Source organism: Aquarana catesbeiana, linkage group LG06 (assembly GCF_042186555.1).
Source record: "Aquarana catesbeiana isolate 2022-GZ linkage group LG06, ASM4218655v1, whole genome shotgun sequence".
Classification (NCBI taxonomy): domain Eukaryota; kingdom Metazoa; phylum Chordata; class Amphibia; order Anura; family Ranidae; genus Aquarana; species Aquarana catesbeiana.
The window spans coordinates 378492952-378514198 of NC_133329.1; the positions used below are offsets into that span (position 1 = coordinate 378492952).

Here is a 21247-nt window from a genome sequence, read left to right on the forward strand (position 1 = left end):
TTTACTAGCTTTTTGGTAGAGCCCCTTTAAGTGTCATTATCTATTCAAGCTCAAGCTGCCTGGATGTTACTATACAGAAGATAAGTAGACAAAAACTGCGGGGGGGTTAATTTAAAATTTTTAGGTTCAAAGTGGGAGAACTTTCCTTTATCAAGTTACCTTCAAGGCTTATTTTGAATAAAGAGCTAAATACACAGTTATTGTTCATAAATTTGTACTGTCCTTCCTGCCAAAAGATTGATAATTCTGTTCTGCCGATTTTGTGATAAAGCTACCCTTTCTAGACAGTATAGGGATCACTGATGTTACTCTTTTTTAGAAAGTAATACTGCTTTAAAACTCATCTGCCCCCATGCCAAATAGGGACAATGACGGAGTATTACTGCACTGCTCAAATCATCCATCTACTGATACCTCCTGTAAGCAAGCTACCAGCGTTAGATTAACAGCACTGTGAAATATTGTACAACCTGATTAGCTAGCCTGTGCCAGTCTGAGTCCTGATGGGTAGAGGATTTCAGGAGGCTATTAAAAACGCAGATTCAGTTATTTGCAATCCATACCTAAAATGTATTTTATAATTTTCTTAAGGAATGCATTTCTGTATTATATAACATTCTATACAACTGCTTAGACTGAATATCCAATAAGGTATCATTTGCAGTATTTTATACATGTTTGTACAGTGTGAAACTATTTTTTTAAAACTTTGAAATAGTACACAAAACTCCTATTGGCATACCCTGCCCCAGATCGGGTAGTCAGCCAAGCCAGAGTCCAGTAACCAGATCGGGTAATCAGCCAAGCCAGAGTTCAGTAACCAGATCAGATAATCAGCCAGGCCAGAAGTCAGGGATCCAAGTAAAGGAACAGCAAGCAGGATAAGGAGCCAGAAGGGATGTCAGCAAAGCCAGTCTTTAAACAGGAACGCAGGAGATGGTTTCTTGTGATGTGACCAAGGCAAAGGCAGGAATGAAGTGAGCTGGAGATCTTTAAGTAGGCGGGACTGACGAGCAGATCCACAACAACTGGTTAACTGTGGAGAGAGATGAGAGCTGGCAATTAGCCGACAGCTGAGCGGCCAGCTCAGAGAAGGAAGTCCTGAGCCAGCCCTGACACCCTGTGCTGCCATGATGCAAAGATGTATTTTTTCGTCTAGAACAAACAATATACTAATGTTTATACTAACACTTTTATTTTCCTGTGACAGGCAGCATTGCGATAATCGTGCCCTTGGTTCTACTTGTGACCCTCATAACAACCTTGGTAATTGGTCTTCTGCTGTGCAAAAGACGGAGAAGGTAAATTGGATCTTTTTCTAAGCGTTATTGACATAGAACTTACTCTGAAGAACAACAATCCACTTATTAAGTGTCTGCTTTCCCAGGAAACAGAAAAACATGTATAACTCCAAACCAAAACTCCAAACCAAAACTTTTTCTTTTACTATGGGATAAAGAGGGAAAAGGGTTAGAACCTATGTTAAGCTTTTTATTGTTCCCATTGGGAAGATTACCCTATATTCCTTATCCCATTGACAACATTTTTACTTTCCAAATAATACCTCTCACTTTTTTCAAAGCTAAAAAATAGTACACAGTACAATACAAAATTTACTAGCACTTAGCACCATTAGCATCTTAAAGTACAAGTCCTGCATGACGGTCATAACAAGTACCAAAACCAGTTACTTTGTAATGCAAAGTCTTTCAGGACTGAGCCAAATCATCCTTCATTTGTGTCTCACACGCTCCTCTTTCCAAACACTGCAGCTCACAGTAGGAGGTTTTCAGCAACAGAGGCTATGTTGCCAATCTAGAAAGCAGTAGGCAGGACTGGGTGTGGTCAAAATTTGACTGGTCCTTGCAGAACCCACTGAGTTTCAATCAGTGTATTAAGAGAAAATAATGCAGATATGCTTAGAATTATGTGCTGCAGCACCTTTTTATTTAATAGGAAGCCATAGTTCTGCTTTAAAGTACATCAAATGATAGCTCCGCCTCCTACCCTATTCTGCACTATGTCAACTGGGAATCAAGTTTAAGAGTAAGGAACTCATCATTTCTGTAGTCATCCTTTTTACTAACATATGTTCTTCCATAACAGGGCAAAAACAATAAGAAGACAACCTATAATCAACGGCGGAATGAATGTAGAAATTGGAAATCCATCTTATAATATGTATGAGGTGGACCATAGTCACAATGATGGAACGCTATTAGACCCTAATTTCATCATAGAACTAGATAAGGTAATATACTGTCTCACACAATTTATTAAGAGTAATTGTTTGCTTTACGAGTGACTGTTCTTAGGTTTTCTGTTTGTGGTTTGGAAGTTTGTGCTTTGATAGCTTTTGGAATATGTAGGATATGTTTTGTTGTGTTTCTCAAACTTAGTTCTGATATATTAAATCTTTTAGGCCTTTACAAGACTAGCTGTAGATATATACAAGATACATTTCCACCAAGTTCAGTCTTTAACAAAGTGTTTATCAGTGTTCATTTAGCCATGAGAAAGACAAAAAAAACAACTGTTACTGATATCAGAGCAAAAAATCTTTCCTGATCCTATAAATGCTGGATTAATTCCATGGTGCTAATTGTTCCCACACTGTCCATTAGTACCTGTGGTTGTAGAGAAAATATCAATTTAATTTGTATATTTATATAAATGGATGGGTTGTAGAGTAGAGATGAGGAAGGGCTATGTAGATGAGGAGAGGGGGTTAATAAGGTTATGGTGATGAGGAGAGGGGATGTGGTGGGTTATGGAGATGAGGGGGGGGGGTGAAGAGATTATGGAGCTGAGGAGGATGGGGCAGAGGAGGAGGACTTATGGAGATAAGGAAGGAGGAGATGAGGAGAGGCTATGGAGTCGAAGAAGGAGGCGAAGAGTGGAGGTTACGGAGATGAGGAAAGGTTATGAAGATGGAAGGAAGGAGGAGTTGAGGAGAGATTATGGAAATGAAATGGAGAGGTTATGGAGATGAGGAAGAAGGAGATGAAGATTAAAGAGGGTTAAAGAGGGTTAAAGAGATGAGAAGAAGTTGATGAGGAGGGGTTATGGAGATAATAAAGGAGAAGTTGAAGAAAGGTGGTTGAGATAAGGGGGTGGAGGGAAAGCAGAGAAGTTATGAAGATGAAGCAGGGTTATGGAGATAAGGAGGATAAAGCAGGTGAGGAAGGTTTGTGGAGCGAGGAGATGAAGAGGGGTTTTGGAGATGAGAAGGGGGCGGAGATGAGAAAAGATTATGGAGATGAGAAGGTGGGAGAAAATGAGGAGTGGTCTGTGTTTTTTGTAATCCATCAGAATTGAAGCAGGCTAATAACACGTGCTTTGGAATTTAGGGCCAAAAATATATTGTGTTGTCATGTCAAAGAGCAAGGTGCACTATCATTCAGGTATATCAAGTTACTTTTCAGTTTTTTTTTTCACCTTGATCTAGGGGTGTCCAACCTGCGGCCCTAAATGGCTATGAATGAGGCCCAACACAAAATCATAAACTTACCTAAAAATGTGGATTTTTGAGGGATTTTTTTTTGTAAAAATGTGTTTACACTTAGCAAACACATGCACCTGAAGAAAAAATTTACAGTGGGGTTTATTTACCAAAGCTAGAGATGGCGAAAGTAGTCACAATTCTGCAGAGAAACCAATCAGCTTCCAGGTTTTATTGCTAAAGCTTAATTAAACAATCTGAGGTTGGAAGCTGACTGGCTTCTCTGTAGAATTGTGACTACTTTTGCCCTCTCTAGCTTTAGTAAATAAATCCCACAGTCTTTTTATTAGACTTTTATAAGTTTTATCTTCCCAAAGAAAATACCCCACTCTTCACAATTACACCTTATTCATGTCATCAGTTTTCGGCAGCACCTACAGTATATTTGTGAGCAACGATTTTCAAGGATAAAGCACACGAAGGGCAAAATTGGAACCAAAATATCTGATGAGCACCTTAAGAGTTCATTTGGAATTACTACTACATCCATTGAACCAGATATTGATGCGTTCGTTTATGAAAAACAGTGTCAAATATTGCACTAGTTTTATGTTGCCCTCTTTTATTTTTATAATAAAAATTATTACAAAAAATGAAGTTTTATTACTCAGATAGGTACATTATCTATATCAGTGATTGCTAACTTGTGATCTGCCCAACTTTTTCTGCTCATCAGCTATCCTTATTGTTAGTGTTTTTTATGTGTGGTCCAAGACAATTCCTCTTCTTTCAATATGGCCCAGGAAGGTCAAAAGGTTGGACACCCCTTATTATTATTCAATATTTACATAGCGCCAACAGTTTACGCAGCGCTTTACAATGTAGAGGGGGGACAGCACAATTACAGTACAATACAGAAGGGACAGGAGGGCCCTCCTCGTAGAGCTTACATTCTAAAGGTAATAGATGCGGGGAATGATTTGATGAGGTTGTTAGGTGGATGTGGGATAGGCTTCCCTGAATAAATTAGTTTTCATGGATCTCCTAAAGGTCGGCAGGTTAGGGGCTGATCGGATATACCGGGGCAAGGAATTCCAGGGGGTGGGAGAGGCTCTGGAGAAGTCCTGAAGACGAACATGAGAGGAGGTAACAAGGGAGCTAGAGAGCAGGAGGTCCTGGGAGGAGCGGAGGGGACGTTTTTGGCGATATCTGAAGATAAGGTTGGTGATGTAGCTGGGGGGGTGATGTTGTGGATGGCCTTGTATGTTGGTGGACTAGCCTCGTTTTGTATTTTAGGTGTTTACATGTTTAAAACAGGTTTTTCTGCTAGAAAATTACTTAGAACCCCCAAACATTATATATGGTTTTTCTTCTAACACCCTAGAGAATAAAATGGCGGTCATTGCAATACTTTTTTTTGCACCGTATTTGCGCAGCATTCTTAAAAGCGCACTTTTTTTGGAAAAAATTCACTTTTTTGAATAAAAAAATAAGACAACAGTAAAGTTAGCCCAATTTTTTTTTATATTGTGAAATATAATGTTACGCCAAGTAAATTGATACCCAACATGTCATGCTTGAAAATTGCGCCCGCTCGTGGATGGCGTCAAACTTTTACCCTCAAAAATCTCCATAGGCGACGTTTAAAAAATTCTACAGGTTGCATATTTTGCGGTACAGAAGAGGTCTAGGGCTAGAATTATTGCTCTCGCTCTACCGGTCACTGCGATACCTCACATGTGTGGTTTGACCACCGTTTTCATATGCGGGCACTACTCGCGTATGCGTTCGCTTCTGCGCGCAAGCTCGTCGGGACAGGGAGGTTTTAAAAAAATTTTTTTTTAATTTTATTATTTATTTTACAAATTTTATTTATTTTTACACTGTTTTTAAAAAAAAATGGTGTCACTTTTATTCCTATTACAAGGAATGTAAACATCCCTTGTAATAGAAAAAAGCATGGCAGGACCTCTTGAATATGAGATCTGGGGTGAAAAAGACCTCAGATCTCATATTTACACTAAAATGCAATAATAAAAAAAAAAAAGTCATTTAGAAAAATTACATTTGAAAAAATGTGCCTTTAAGAGGCGTGGACGGAAGTGACATTTTGACGTCGCTTCCGCCCAGCAGTGTCATGGAGACGAGTGAGCGCCATCTTAGCCTCACTCGTCTCCAGACACACCACGGAGGAGGACGCGATCGCCTCCGCCGCTACCAACGGCTCCGGTAAGCGGCGGAGGGCACCGGATCGCGGTGGGAGGGGGGGGCCCTCTCCCGCCACCGATAAAAGTGATCTCGCAGCGAATCCGCCGCAGGGACCACTTTTATTTAAAGCCGGCCGCCACACGAAAACGGGGATACCGGGGTTATGGCAGCTAGCTGCTGCCATAACAATGATATCCCCGTTCAAAGTTTGGACGTACATCGTCGTGCGGCAGTCTTGAAGTGGTTACCTTATTCACCTTATAATCATAATCACCTTATTTAATCATTCTCTACTATATGCAAAAATAAACATGGATTTGCATACACTTTACCTTTGAAATACAAGCTTATAATCTAAAAAAAAAATATGCAGTAAAAAAATTACTGTATTTAATAAATTGGTAATTTGGATTTACAAAGATGCAGAACTTCCAGCTGGATACATAATATTTACTGGCATGAAAAGCAGTCCACTTTGTATCACTAAAGTCACATCTTCAGGTTATTGGTCCTCTTTGAGAAAACTAGGCTCACTTTGCATGACCTGTAAAACTAATGTCTCTGGGTGTCTACAACAAAAACAAAAATGGTATTAAAAAAGTAATCTTGCTAGTGAGCAAAATACAGGATCACAAGTCAAATATCAAATTACAATAAACTTTCTGTATTTATTTTCCTTTCAGACTGACTAAAAGGAAATCACCATAATTTGTATTCATGAATGTCTCCACTTTATGTAGCAAGTTGACATCTTTCTTCGTTTAAGGCTAAACTTCAAAACTTAAATTTAAATATTTTCCTCAATAGCCACAGAGGATATAAATCCACTTAGTGTGCATCAAGTGCCTTTGCAAACCCAGACATTCTCTTGTAAAAGTAACAGTGATATCATCATTGTGCTGCACATAGCCTGTGTAGAGAGCAGAGCTGTGGGAGGGACTTAGCAGACTCCATCCACTACTGACTGCCTGTAGAAAACTACAGGAGGGGGCGGAGACAAGACTATCCCTGCACCCTACACAAGGAGAAAGAGCAGCAGTAACTGGTCTTTTTTACAAAATAAAACAAATCAGTGCAGCACACTGCAAGTCCCAGCTTTCATAAGTATCTACATAGTTACATAGCTTAGCTAGTCTGTCTGGTTGAAAATAGACACAAGTCCTTCTAGTTCAACCAATAAAAGTATCTGATAGGAATGTAGATGGAATTTAAATGAACAGTGGAGGCTGGTGCTCCATTAGTTGGGGGGAACGGCAAACAAACCAACCGCCCCCCCATGTTCAGTCGGTCAATCGCTCGATCCCCCCCATCGCTCAGCCGCTCGCCCGCCAAACCCGCCTCTGTCGCTCACCTGTCCACCCAGCAGCCCCATACTTACCCCATCCAGGTTGCGGGCAGCTTCGGTGGCTTCCCCCTGCATCTCCTCCTCTGTGACTTCCCCCCTGCTTCTGCTCCCGGCCGGACAATACGCTTCTCCTCTCAGTCAATCGGGTCTTATAGGGGCATGGCCTGACCATGGCGGTGTAAAGGAGTTCATTGACTGAGCTCTGTGTGGCTGGAGTGGATTCCACAGCATTATACCTCACCCGCAGGCTCAATCACCTCATGTCTAAGAAGGGGAAAGGCTCTAAATCCCTGAGCACCCCCAGTCACCTGTATATCACCTGGTTCTTGTCAGTCCAGGCCTCGGCAATGCCAGCGGTGGATCCCAAGATGGCGCCCACTCAGCAGGGACAGCGGGACAAGGGACCTGAGCACACTCCCAGCCGGCAACAAGTAAGGTATCATTGATCCCAGGAGTAGTGGGTCACCCACTTCCTCCCATCCTTACCCCAGCTGTCCTGCAGATGAGTCCAGCGGGGACATCCAGGGATCCACACAGCCCTGTCAGCTCTGTCCCCTTGACAGACACAGACTTGAGACAACTGCTCCAAGCACTACCCACAAAGGCTGACATCCAGCAAATGCTAGGGCAGTGGAAGGGGGCTCTGAAGGAAGATATTGAGGAGCTGCGGTCTACTGCCCAGGCTACTGAACTACCTGTGCAGGCTGTGAAGGAACAGCATACCACTACAGATCCTCGGATGTATGTGATGGAAAAGCAGCTTATTTCCCATCAAAAACAATTCACTACCATGCATCTATGGATGGAGGATGCAGAGAATCGCAGCCGGAGAAATAAGCCACTGCAGGGTCACACCTCCGTGTGTCAGTTACCGCAATTTTTAATCAATTGTTAGGGGACACGCCATCTACTGTGACTGAGATTGACAGGGTCCACAGAGTACCAGCTTCCAGAGATAGGTCTCAGGAGACTCCCCAAGATGTGCTATGCCGAGTCCACTTTTTCACTGTGAAAGAAAACATCATGCAGGCAGCTTGGCAGAGAGGCCCACTGGACTTTGATAGAGCTCAAATACAGCATTTTCCTGATCTCTGTAGACATAACTTATACGCCGGAATCTGCTGAAACCACTCCTGGAACTCATTCGCTCATCTGGGGCTAGTTATAATTGGAGGTACCCGCTCTCCCTGTTGGTTAATAAGGATAACCGGTCATTTTCCCTATACAATGCATCCCAGATACAACAACTGTTCTTGTTCCTGGACTGTGAAGCCATAGATGTTCCAGACTGGATGGCTCTGCCGAGAGCCTGGGATGCCCAGACCGATCAACAGCCGAGACCTCAGCGGGACCGCAGATCCAGATCACGCCGGCCTCGCTTGCCAAGAGCCCCTTCTAGCCCTGGTGCCCTGAAAGATTAAGTGAACTTCTGTATGCATATTCGATTTTGGAACTACTCATGTAACGTATCAATAATCGAGTCCTGTTTCAGTTACGTTTCAGACATCTCCTGGAAAGGTGACTGCTTGCCTTCACAGCTATCACTTACTGATTGGGGGTGGGTAAGCACTCATGCTGTTTTGGGACACTTTTTGTCTTTGTTTCTTGTCCGCTGCACCCCCTCTTTGGCAATACTAGACCAATGGTAAATCCCTGAGTGCTACAGGAGGCCAAGGTTGGGGGGATTTGCCCACTTCAGGTGTCAGTGAGAAGTTAGGGCAATGGCTGCCATTTAGTTCACCTTTCTGGGGGTGTAGGGGGAAATAGCCTCTCCAATTTTCATGAAGATGATTCTAACAGGGCTCGAGACTCAGATTTTTGCTGTTGTGCTTTTCACTATGTTCACTTAAGTTACGTGTCTAGAATTTGTACTACTTTGGGTGGCCACCCTCGACACCTTTGATTATGTAGGGCTGGGTACAGATGTTAAATATTGCTAAAATTCTGCTACAGTCCTGGATACGGGACAATGGTCTGTGGGCTGGGGGGTGACTTCTCAGAGAGGCCTATATACACTGTGCCCCCCAGAGGCAAAGCGGTCATGGGGGGGGTCTCTGAGGTTGTCCTTCTGTCCTCCTTAGGGGGTGAGAGAACGGCATGGACCTCGTTCTTGGAGAGGCCTGCTCCTTGGCCAGAGATCCAGGATTGCGGTGGATAGGGCTCTGTGGCGGGTGCCCTGCAGCTCACAGACCAGGAAATAAGCCTATTTGGGAAACTAAACCCAAGCTCATATGTCTTATGGTTTTTTATTTTTGGTTAGGGGTGATTTCATATATTATGATCTTAGCTGGGTAAACGCCGGACAGATCTACTATGTTTTTTGGTTTATATAACACTTTAAAAAAAAAAGGCCCAGCTGATGGTGTGGTTAGTTTTTGATTGCCAGTTAATAGGAATCTGCCTTAGGTGCCAGCACATCTCAGTGTACTGCTTTGGTTGTCTACTTCCCCCACGATACCCGCTTCTCCTCAATATGGTGGATAGACAGAAGCATGGCAATATTTTCTATTTTGATCTGACAGGATCTGAAAGAGGACACTGGTGAGAAATTCATTAGCGATTGCCCAGACCTTCCGGGAATATTACACGACCTTGTACATTTTGTCTGCACACAAGCCAACTGCTTCTACAGATGGCAAACAAGTGTTGGCTCAACAATACTTATAATCTTTGGGGATTGCAGGTCTCTCGAATGAGGTTGCCCTGGAACTCGATAATCCGATTTCCACAGACAAATTCCTGGCTGCTCTGAAAACCATGAAAGTGGGCAAGGCCCCTGGCCCGGCTGGGTATACATTGTCTTATTATAAGACATTTTGGACTTACTAGCCCCGCTTTTTGTCTGAATTCAACTCTTTATGAGATGATCATACTATCCCTGACTCTGCAAGTGCATTTTGCGGTGATCCCTAAGGAGGGGAAGGTTGCGGCTCAATGTGCCAGTTATCGCCCCATATCGCTCCTGAATGTAGATCTAAAAATATTCACTAAAATACTGGCCAATAGATTGCTCCCACATATCCTCTTATATCTTATCCCCTCTTTAATCCATGCTAACCAATTGGGTTTTACTCTCGTTAGAGAACGCCTTGACAACACTCAACGGGTGCTGAATGCGATTCACCATGCCCAAAGCACTCATTCCCCCTTGGTGCTCTTCTCTGCTAATGCAGAGAAGGCATTAACAGGGTGGATTGGATATTGGATAAGTCCTCTCGGAGGCTTTTCAGATCCATAACCGGATGAGGCAGGGCTGTCCCTTGTCACTGCTAATATTCATATTGACACTTGAGCCCCTTCTAAGAACTATCAGAGCTCATCCAGATATTAAGGGTATCAAGACTAAGACCTGTGAACATAAATTGGCTGTGTATGCAGATGATATAATATTCTTCACCACATCACCAATTGTCTCTCTTACATCTCTTCTTTCAGAACTCAATAGATTTGGCCAACTGTCCAATTATAAAATTAATTTTCGCAAATCAGAAGAATAATTGAGCCAATTGTTCAACTTTAGGTGGACGGATCCTTATATCCGTTATCTGGGAACAAACATCCCCTGCAATCTTGGTAGGGTGTTTGAATTAAATTTCTTCATCAACTTAAACTAGACCTCTGTCAATGGGATAAAGAAACGTTTACATGGTTTGGGTGGTCTAATGTCCTCAAAATGAATGTCATTCCATGTCTTATTTACTTATTCCAGACATTTCCTATTAAGCTCCCACACAGTTTTCTGTCCGATTTATGGACAAGATTTACACAGTTTGTTTGGTCAGGCAAACCCCCTAGATTCCGTAGATCTATTATGTCTCTCCCTAAAATTCGGGGGGGGGGGGGTATGGGTTTCCCAGACAAGGTAAAAAACTATGAAGCCTCGCATTTAACTAGAATAATGGAGTGGTGTGTGACGACGGAGCCCAAATTATGGGTAGACCTTGAATGGACACTTCTGCGTTCTTGTCCACTGACAATTACCCAACACCCCACGGTTGGGGCGACTTTACGGGTGACCAGACTTCTCTTTAGGACAACACCGGCGCTTTCCCCCTTGCCCAGCCCTCTTAGTCCGGTTTTGGGGACCCTTATTTTTTTACCGGGCTTGAAAGACTTAAAGTTCACGACACTTTGGAGACTGAACCGGTTTTCGACTCATTAATTTTGCAGTAAATCGTCAGCTTATGTCCAGCAGGGATATTGAGGCACATTTTCAAACTGAACTCGATTCCTTTTGTCGGGCACAACTGTCCACTTATCTACGCTCACTGCCGGCGGACCATCGCAGATTACGCCAACTCACACTGCTAGAACAGAGATGCTCTGACAGGAATCAGCTTCCTCGTTTGCTCTCTCATTTCTATGCCCTCTTAATGAATCAGGGTGACATTTCAGACTTACCTTTCATTAAAAAATGGGAGCGTGACCTTCAAGTCACATTTTCCCAGCCCCAGGAGGACAAAATTGTTATGTTCGCCTATAAAGCCTCTTTGACAAACAGGTACCAGGAGGGTTACAAGCTTTTAACACGGTGGTACAGAAAACCGGCTAAGCTACACAAGATATACCCCCAGGTCTCAGATACTTGTTGGCGCTGTGGGGAGGCTGTGGGAACTCTTCTACATGTTTTTTGGGCATGCTCATAATTACCAATGTGGAATGATGTAGAAACTACAACTGAGACCCTGATGGGAGTTTCCCTTAACAGGAACCCGGCAGCATATTTACTTAATGATACCCCTCATCTAACAAAAAATGTTTTACTCAGACATGTAATTACAGCCGCCAAAGCCTGCATTCCGGCTTTATGGGAAAAGTACATGTCTTCCCACAATAGCTCATTTGTGAACAAGACTGGCAGAAATTCAGGTTATGGAATATCTCACCATGGCTTTGAAGGAACAGGAGAAGAAGTATTGAAAGATTTGGACTCCTTACTTCTATTACAGGGATCAGACACCGCTTGCATCTCAGTCTCCATAGTTTTTTAATATGCCAGTGAGTGTACTGGGTCATGAAGGGTGTTCGCTGCTGGAGAGACCTCATTCCCTACCCCCCCCATCCCTCTTCTCTCTTTTGTGTTTTATTTCTCCTTTTGCTTTCTATCCTGTCTAAGGAGTCTACACTCCATATTCTATACTATACTGTGCTTTCTGGGACCGATTATTCAGTCTCATACATAAATGTGTATAAAAGTCTTTTCGGGGAATTGGTTACTTGCTAGGTAAGAACATCCTATTTTTTGGTAATATTGGGAACACCTGGACTGTTGAGTTTTACAGCTCGATTAGATGAGCTATGCATGTTTTTTTCAGGTTGACTGTGTTTGGATGTTACTTGGTGCTACTCTGTAATGCTGTACCAATTTCCTTGATACCTAAATAAAGAATACCTAAATAAAAAATAATAAAAAAAAAAATCGGGTCTTAAGTCCCGCTTCCTGATTGGCCGGGAGGAGAACCAGGAAGACAATAGCGAATATTAATTCGCTATTGTCACACAAGTGGGTGGGCTCAGGGGGCACAGTGCTCTGTGCCCTAAGCCCAACCTTTTTGAAGCCAATTAGAGCCTAAGGCTCTAATCATGTGCTAAAAAAATCAAAACATTGAAATCCATGTGTCAGGCGCCCTGCATGTATATTAGGGGCCGGGTGCATGGATTAGCGGGGCAGCGCCCCTAATGCAGCAGTTGCCACTGCAAATGAAGTTCACTGGCCATGCAACAAGGATCCTGCAGCTTCCAGTTTAGAACCGGGAAGATCAAGAGAGCTCAAAAAACAAAAAAACATCAGTGCAGGATCCCCATCAGCATAGTAAAATTAATTTATTAAAGACAAAAAATAGCCCACTTGCATATAAGATTCCTGACATCAGCACAAGGATTACATGTAGGCATCATCAAGTTTTTTGCATGCATCAGCAGCTCATGTTCCTCAAGTGGCATGAGAGGAATCTGTTTTGACATCTGTCAAAAAGCCGCCAGTGTCCCGCAATGCTATACACTGCCTTGTGGTAATCCCTATGTGAGACTAGAAAGGGTGGGCGGTGAAAGGGGGAGGTAACACGTTTCAGAGGGACAATCCCCTTTGACATAACTCAGTCATAATATGACAGGACAAGGTGGACAAGGAGGATTGTCCCTTTGAGACGCGTTACCGACCCTTTCACCACCCACCCTTTCCAGTATCACGTATGTATTACCACAAGGTAGTGTATAGCATTGCAGAATGCGAGCTTCGGTGGCTTTTTGACAGCTGTCAACACAGGTTCTTCTCATGCTGGCTTGAGGAACACGAGCTGCTGATGCATACAAAAACTTGACGGTGCCCACATGTAATCCCTGTGCTGATGTCAAGAATCTTATATGTAAGTGTGCAATTTTTGTCTTTAATTCATGGATTTTTACTATGCTGATGGGGTCTTTTTACAGGAAGCTCCTGCACAAAGGCAAAGTTTCACACTGGATTACTGCACGGATCTGGAATAACTACACTAAGGACAACAATATTCCAATAAGAATACACAGGTTCCCTGTATTTTGATAATAATTTCCTGTCCCCGGAGTTCAGCTTTAATTGTATCAGGAAGCAAAAAATGTGAAACATTTGGCAAACACTTTTTTTTATGAATGCCAAGGCAAAATGTAATTTTTATACAGAATGCTAAACCTTTATTTCTCATCTGCTTCAGATGCAGATGCTTTTTAAACAGATGCTATTGAAATTCTCATTATGTTCAGGTATTTTTTGTATGCCTTAAGAAGGTTAAGCAAGTGGAAATAAATTGTAGATTTGCACTAAGAGCAATGAAAATAACAACATTTTGTACTTTAAAGCCATTTAACAATTTTACATTGGGTCTCAAAACATAAAAGTGTTTGTCACTGCTATAGCTTGCAGTTTCTGATAGATGAAGAATAAATCATGAACACTTAAAAGGAATACATACTTTGACCAAAATTTAAAAATGTATTGAATTAGTAAACATAAACTTTTATTCTGTACAACTTCAGCTGTTTGTCAAAATTTGAAAATCCCACATGTTCTAAATGCTTCATACTAATAGATTTTTTTAATATGTTTTTTATTGTTTAAGAAACAATGGATGAGAAAAATATATATAAAAAATACATATACAGTATGACACAGTCAGACACTAGGTTTAACACAGCAGTTTTTTTTATTTTTCCAAGTATCCCCTGTAACATAGAATAATTGCTTGTTGATCCTGTCAGTGGACCTGCTATTTTTCCTTCTCCTGTAACAGGGTGACTACATTGTTCATTATGCGGTGAAATCGAATAGCAGCGTTGTCACCCTGTGGACAGAGTATGCAATTCTATATTTTGGTGGTACTTTTCATGTATGCTACATACAGTATACATGTATATAAAATTTATTTTATTACATATATTAAAATGCACAATAAAAATCAAGGCATTACATAAGGCCACAATAGTAATCAAGACATATTGGTTTTAATTTGTTTCTCTCTCAATGTGTTTTGAACAAACTTAGTGTATTCTTTGGGGGACAAGGAATCTGCAAGTTAAGCAATGATTAATAATCATCCAATAGTAGGTATCTACTCATAGTTACATAGTTACATAGTAGATGAGGTTGAAGAAAAACACAAGTCCAACCTATGTGTGTGATTATATGTCAGTATTACATTGTATATCCCTGTATGTTGTGGTCGTTCAGGTGCTTATCTAATAGCTGATACCACCGCCTGTGGAAAGGAATTCCACATCCTTGCCACTCTTACAGTAAAGAACCCTCTATGCTTCATAGTTACATAGTAAGTAAGGTTGAATAAAGACACCAGTCCATCCTGGGTGAGTGTCTACAATTGTCCCTATCCCTGTACATTGTGTTTCATTAAGATGCTCATCTATTATATTATTTTATTTAAGGTACCCATATAGCGCTGTCAATTTACACAGCGCTCCACATCATACATCACACACTCACATCAGTCCCTACCCTCAGGGAGCCCACAATCCAAGGTCCTCAGCTCACATTCATATACTAGGGACATTTTTTTGGACAGAAGCCAATTAACCTACCAGCACGTCATTGAAGTGTGGCAGGAAACCGGAGTACCTGGAGGAAACCCACGCAGGCACAGGGAGAACATGCAAACTCCAGGCAGGTAGTGTCGTGGTTGGGATTCGAACCAGCGACTTTTTTTACTGCTAGGTGAGAGTGCTACCCACTACACCACTGTGCTAGCCATGTGTCTTGTTAAACTCCCTTCCTCCAGTTTTATCCCTATTGTGGGGTCACCAGTACGGTATTTATAAATTTAAATCATATCCCCTCTCAAGCGTCTCTTCTCCAGAGAGAAAAAGTTCAGTGCCCGCAACCTTTCCTCATAACTAATATCCTCCAGACCCTTTATTAGCTTTGTTGCCCTTCTCTGAACACTCTCCATTTCCAGTACATCCTTCCTGAGGACTGGTACCCAGAACTGAACAGCATACTCTAGGTGTGGCCGGACCAGAGTCTTGTAGAGTGGGAGAATTATCATTTTATCTCTGGAGTTGATCCCCCTTTAATGCATGGCAATATTCTGTTTGCTTTATTAGCAGCAGCTTGGCATTGCATGCCATTGCTGAGCCTGTCATCTACTAGGACCCCCAGGTCGTTTTTCATCCTAGATTCCCCCAGAGGTTCTTCCCCAGTGCATTCAGATCTTTGCCACCCAAGTACATTATTTTACATTTTTTTACATTAAACCTCATTTTCCATTAATTTCTTTAGATCTTTTAGCAAGGTTTCCACATCCTGCAGAGAAGTTATTTCCCTACTTAGCTTAGTATCGTCTGCAAATACAGAGATTGAACTGTTTATCCCATCCTCCAGGTTGTTTATGAACATATTAAACAGGATTGGTCCCAGCACAGAACCCTGGGGGACCCCACTACCCACCCCTGACCATTCTGAGTACTCCCCATTTATCACCACCCTCTGTACTCGCCCTTGTAGCCAGTTTTCAATCCATGTACTCACCCTATGGTCCATGCCAACGGACCTTATTTTGTACAGTAAAAATTTATGGGGAACTGTGTAAAATGCTTTTGAAAAATCCAGATACGCCACGTCTAAGGGCCTTCCTTTATCTAGATGGCAACTCACCTCCTCATAGAAGGTTAATAGATTGGTTTGGCAAGAACGATTGTTCAAGAATCCATGCTGATTACTGCTAATGATACCGTTCTCATTACTAAAATCATGTATAAAATCCCTTGTGATCCCCTCCAAGAGCTTGCATACTATTGATGTTAGGCTAACTGGTCTGTAATTTCCAGGGATGTATTTTGGGCCCTTTTTAAATATTCGTGCTACATTGGCTTTTTTCCAATCAGTTGGTACCATTCCAGTCAGTAGGCTGTCAGTAAAAATTAGGAACAATAGTCTGACAATTACTTGACTGCATTCCCTAAGTACCCTTGGGTGCAAGCCATCTGTTCCCGGTGATTTAGTAATGTTAAGTTTCCCCAAGTCTAATTTTAATTCTGTCCTCTGTTAACCATGGAGGTACTTCCTGTGATGTGTCATGAGGACAAACACTGCAGTTTTGGTTACTGAAGCCCCCCGATTATCCAGTGAAGACTGAGGCGAAGAATAAATTCAATACCTTCACCATTTCCCCATCCTTTGTAACCAGATGACCTTCCTCATTCTTTATGGGGCCAATATGGTCTGTCCTCCCTTTTTTACTGTTTGCATACAGTACTTAAAGAATTTCTTAGGATCTTTTTTGCTTTCCTTCGCTATGTGTCTTTCGTGTTCTGTCTTAGCCGCCCTAATTGCACCCTTACATTTTTTGTTGCATTCCTTATAAAGTATAAATGCTGATGATGATCCCTCAACCCTGTATTTTTTGAAGGCCTTCTCCTTTGCTTTTATATGCATTTTTACATTGGATTTAAGCCATCCAGGACTTTTGTTCGCTCTTTTAAATTTATCACCCAATGGGATGCATTGGCTAATGCCCTTATTTAATATGCTTTTAAAGCAAACCCATCTCTCCTCCATGTTCTTTGTTCCTAAGATTTTATCCCAGTTTATACCTTCTAGCAAGGTCCGTAGTTTAGGGAAGCTGGCTCTGCTTTAAGTTGAATATGCTTTAAGAACATATTAAATAAGGGCATTAGCCAATGCATCCCATTGGGTAATAAATTTAAAAGAGCGAACGAAAGTCCTGGATGGCTTAAATCCAATGTAAAAATGCATATAAAAGCAAAGGAGAAGGCCTTCAGAAAATACAAGGTTGAAGGATCATCATCAGAATTCAGACTTTATAAAGAATGCAACAAGAAATGTAAGGGTGCAATTAGGGCAGCTAAGATAGAACACGAAAGACACATAGTGGAGGAAAGCAAAAAAAATTCCAAGAAATTCTTTAGGTATGTAAACAGTAAAAAAAGGGAGGACAGACCATATTGGCCCCATAAAGAATGAGGAAGGTCATCTGGTTACAAAGGATGGGGAGATGGCAAAGGTATTGAATTTATTCTTCGCCTCAGTCTTCAGGAGGGAATCGGGGGGATTCAGTAACCAAAACTGCAGTGTTCATCCATATCACACATCACAGGAAGCACCTCCATGGTTAACAGAGGACAGAATTAAAATTAGACTTGGAAAACTTAACATTAATAATTCACCAGGACCAGATGGCTTGCATCCGAGGGTACTTAGGGAACTCAGTCAAGTAATTGCCAGACCATTGTTCCTAATTTTTACTGACAGTCCAATGACTGGAATGGTACCAGCTGATTGGAGAAAAGCCAATGTAGCACCAATATTTAAAAAGGGCCCACAATACATCCCTGGGAATTACAGATCAGTTAGCCTAACATCAATAGTATGCAAGCTCTTGAAAGGGATGATAAGGGACTATATACAAGATTTTAGTAATGAGAACAGTATCATTAGCAGTAATCAGCATGGATTTATGAAGAATCGTTCTTGCCAAACCAATCTATTACCTTCTATGAGGAGGTGAGTTGCCATCTAGATAAAAGAAGGCCCGTAGACGTGGTGTATCTGGATTTTGCAAAAGCATTTCACACAGTTCCCCATAAATGTTTACTGTACAAAATAAGGTCCGTTGGCATGGGCCATAGGGTTAGTACATGGAGTGAAAACTGGCTACAAGGGCATGTTCAGAGGGTGGTGATGAATGGGGAGTACTCAAAATGGTCAGGGGTGGGTAGTGGGGTCCCTCAGGGTTCTGTGCTTGGACCAATCCTATTTATTTTGTTCATAAACGACCTGAAGGATGGGGTAAACAGTTCAATCTCTGTATCTGCAGACGATACTACGCTAAGTAGGGCAATAACTTCTCCACAGGATGTGAAAACATTGCAAAAAGATCTGAACAAATGAATGGGTGGGCAACTACACGGCAAATGAGGTTTAATGTAGAAAAATGTAAAATAATGCATTCCGGTGGCAAAAATATGAATGCAATCTATACGGGGGGGTGGGGGGTGAACCTCTGGGGGAATCTAGAATGGAAAAGGATCTGGGGGTCCTAGTAGATGATAGGCTCAGCAATGGCATGTAATTCCAAGCTGCTGCTAACAAAGCAAACAGAATATTGGTATGCATTAAAAAGGGGTCCACTCCAGAGATAAAACGATAATTCCCCTGCTTTACAAGACTATGGTCCGGCCACACCTAGAGTATGCTGTCCAGTTCTGGGTACCAGTCCTCAGGAAGGATGTACTGGAAATGGAGCGAGTACAAAGAAGGGCAACAAAGCTAATAAAGGGTCTGGAGGATGTTAGTTATGAGTTTAACCTTAAACTACGTAGAGGGTTCTTTACTGTAAGAGTGGCAAAGATGTGGAATTCCCTTCCACAGGTGTTAGTCTCAGCGGGGAGCATCGATAGTTTCAAAAAAACTATTAGATAAGCACCTGAATGACCACAACATACAGGGATATACAATGTAATACTGACATATAATCACACACATAGGTTGGACTTGATGGACTTTCTTTTTTCAACCTCACCTACTATGTAACTGTAGAAGTGATTGATTGCCAGTACAGCCACCCAATCACTTCTACAATATAGCAGGCTATCTGCTCTTAAAAAGTAATCAAGCTCATGGCTCCTATTGCTGATTTTTTTCTAGTAGATGAGGAATAAGGTGTAATACATACCATACTTCTTGCCCCCAGCTGTACAACTGGTCCTCCAAATCCTCTTCTATAATGTGCCCTGGACTGTGTTTGCACAATGACATCATCAAGTACAATGTAGGTCCAGTAGCTCTGATTGTACTTGAGGATGGCGAGGGACAGTAAGATAAGTATTACACCTTATTCATCATCCCCTTCAGTTTTTTTTGTAACTTCTGGAGTTGAGCTTTAAATGGATGTAAAGCAATAACTTCCATAAAATGTTTATTTCTCAAAGAAACCAACAAAACCAACATGAGGCATGCCTGAGGCTGCAATCCTGACTCATGGTGGTTTTGTTTGTTTCTTTGCAAAATAACAATTCTTGATGAAAGTTACTGCTTTAGATTACATTCAAAGAACCCTATCACAGGCTATTGCCACTGTGACAAGAAGGCTTGGACAGCAATAAAATATTGTGAGTTTTCTATGCCTTCCAAATGTACTAAATTGTGTTTTTTAAAGGTTTTGCTGCCTTTGTGCCTGTTGGAGAGATTTCTCAATTTCTTGTTGCTTCCTGTACTGGCATAGAAAAAATAGTAGTAGAAAAAGTTTTTCTTTAAAAAAAAAATCACTCACCAATAGAATTATTTGCATTAAACTGATCACATTTACATTTATCCAAAATGCTGAAAGAATATTTTTAGTATCCTTTAAAATGGAGAAATGATTTATATGATGCCATTGCTTAATAAATTCATTTGTCTATATTTCCTCTTTGTGGCCCCCATAGTGAGCAAGTGAAGGGTGCCTTTGTGTGGTGGTTGGAAGCTTGCAACTGTGTTCTTGTGTTAGCGTTAGAATTAAATTTGACTAATATTTAACATCATTTACAGCAAGGTCTTTGTAAATGAGTAATTATGAAAAAATGTGACAAGTAGTTAGACAGCGAAGAGACATGATGACCATTATAAACAGCGCAGTTGGATAGTTTCCTTATTGGATTTTTCATTACACCTTTTTGTCTTGCTGCGCAATTAAAGTAGATCGTGTTGGATGGCTGCACTTCTCTATTGTTATTCCACCAGTGCCGCTTGTTACAGAAGAGCCTGGAGGCCAATTAAAAGCAAACAATACAAATACAGTACTGACATTTGAAAGGCTGATTCCATCCAACACTGATATTTCAGATTTAGGAGGCCGTCTTAATCACAGACCAGTCTCTTATCTCAATAAGACTCCAATGGGTAGATTTCTGCTGTAAGGAAAAGGTGTATTTTTCTCAGAGCTGGACTTAAAGGGTATGAAAAGCCTAAGAATGTTTAGTTTTGGAATATGTTTACTGTCAGGTCTTTTTTTTTCTCTCTCTGTGTCTCAACGGAGAGACTTCCCTTCACTTTCTCACTTTCTGTCCCAAAACACAAAAGGAAATAGGAGAAGATCTTTTAAAATAAAGGGGATATTGTTGTCTCCAGAACCAGTTTACCCATTGAAAGATTTCCACTCACCTCCTGTTAATGTGACATCTCAAAAGTTATGGATTTCTTTCCGTTGCAGTGACATTCACCTTGAGAAATTGAGAGTGTGAATCTTTCCAGCAGGGTCCAAAACAGCAATAAAAAAAGGTCTTATAAAGTCCCGTGGGTTATTACTAATTTTTTGTGCTTGCACTAATTGAGACTTGGACACACACCTTTCTTTACCTATATCATACCAGCTCTTCTTTTGCAGCAATAAAAAAAATGTTTCCCTACATTTTATACAAAACTTGTTGACATTATATACCCCTTATATTTTAACTTTATTTTTGAGTATGAGAATGCAGTTGACAGTGAGAGTAGCCGGAATACTTGGCCGACTGGGCAAAAGATAGGTAACTTTAGTCAATTTAATAGCATAGCATGCAGTTAAAGTGGTTGTAAAGGTAGAAGGTTTTTTATTTTAATGCATTCTATGCATTAGGATAAAAAACCTTCAGTGTGCAGCATCCCCACTAATACTTACCTGAGCCCATCTCGCTCCAGTGATGTTGCATGAGAGACTGGGCTGTCCAAGACTCTCCCTCCTCATTGGCTGAGACAGCAGCAAAGCGCCATTGGTTCCTGCTGCTGTCAA

At 41.4% G+C, this 21247-nt stretch overlaps 1 protein-coding gene across 6 annotated transcripts in view; it reads left to right on the forward strand.

Moving 5' to 3' along the window:
- LRP1B (LDL receptor related protein 1B) overlaps positions 1 to 21247 on the forward strand; it is a 2172167-nt gene that overhangs the window by 2136143 nt on the left and 14777 nt on the right. For all 6 annotated transcript variants that reach the window (XM_073634235.1, XM_073634238.1, XM_073634240.1 and 3 more), the window contains 2 exons: positions 1211 to 1301; positions 2107 to 2251. In XM_073634235.1, the coding sequence (XP_073490336.1) occupies positions 1211 to 1301; positions 2107 to 2251 (236 nt within the window). The remainder of the gene's footprint in view (positions 1 to 1210; positions 1302 to 2106; positions 2252 to 21247) is intronic.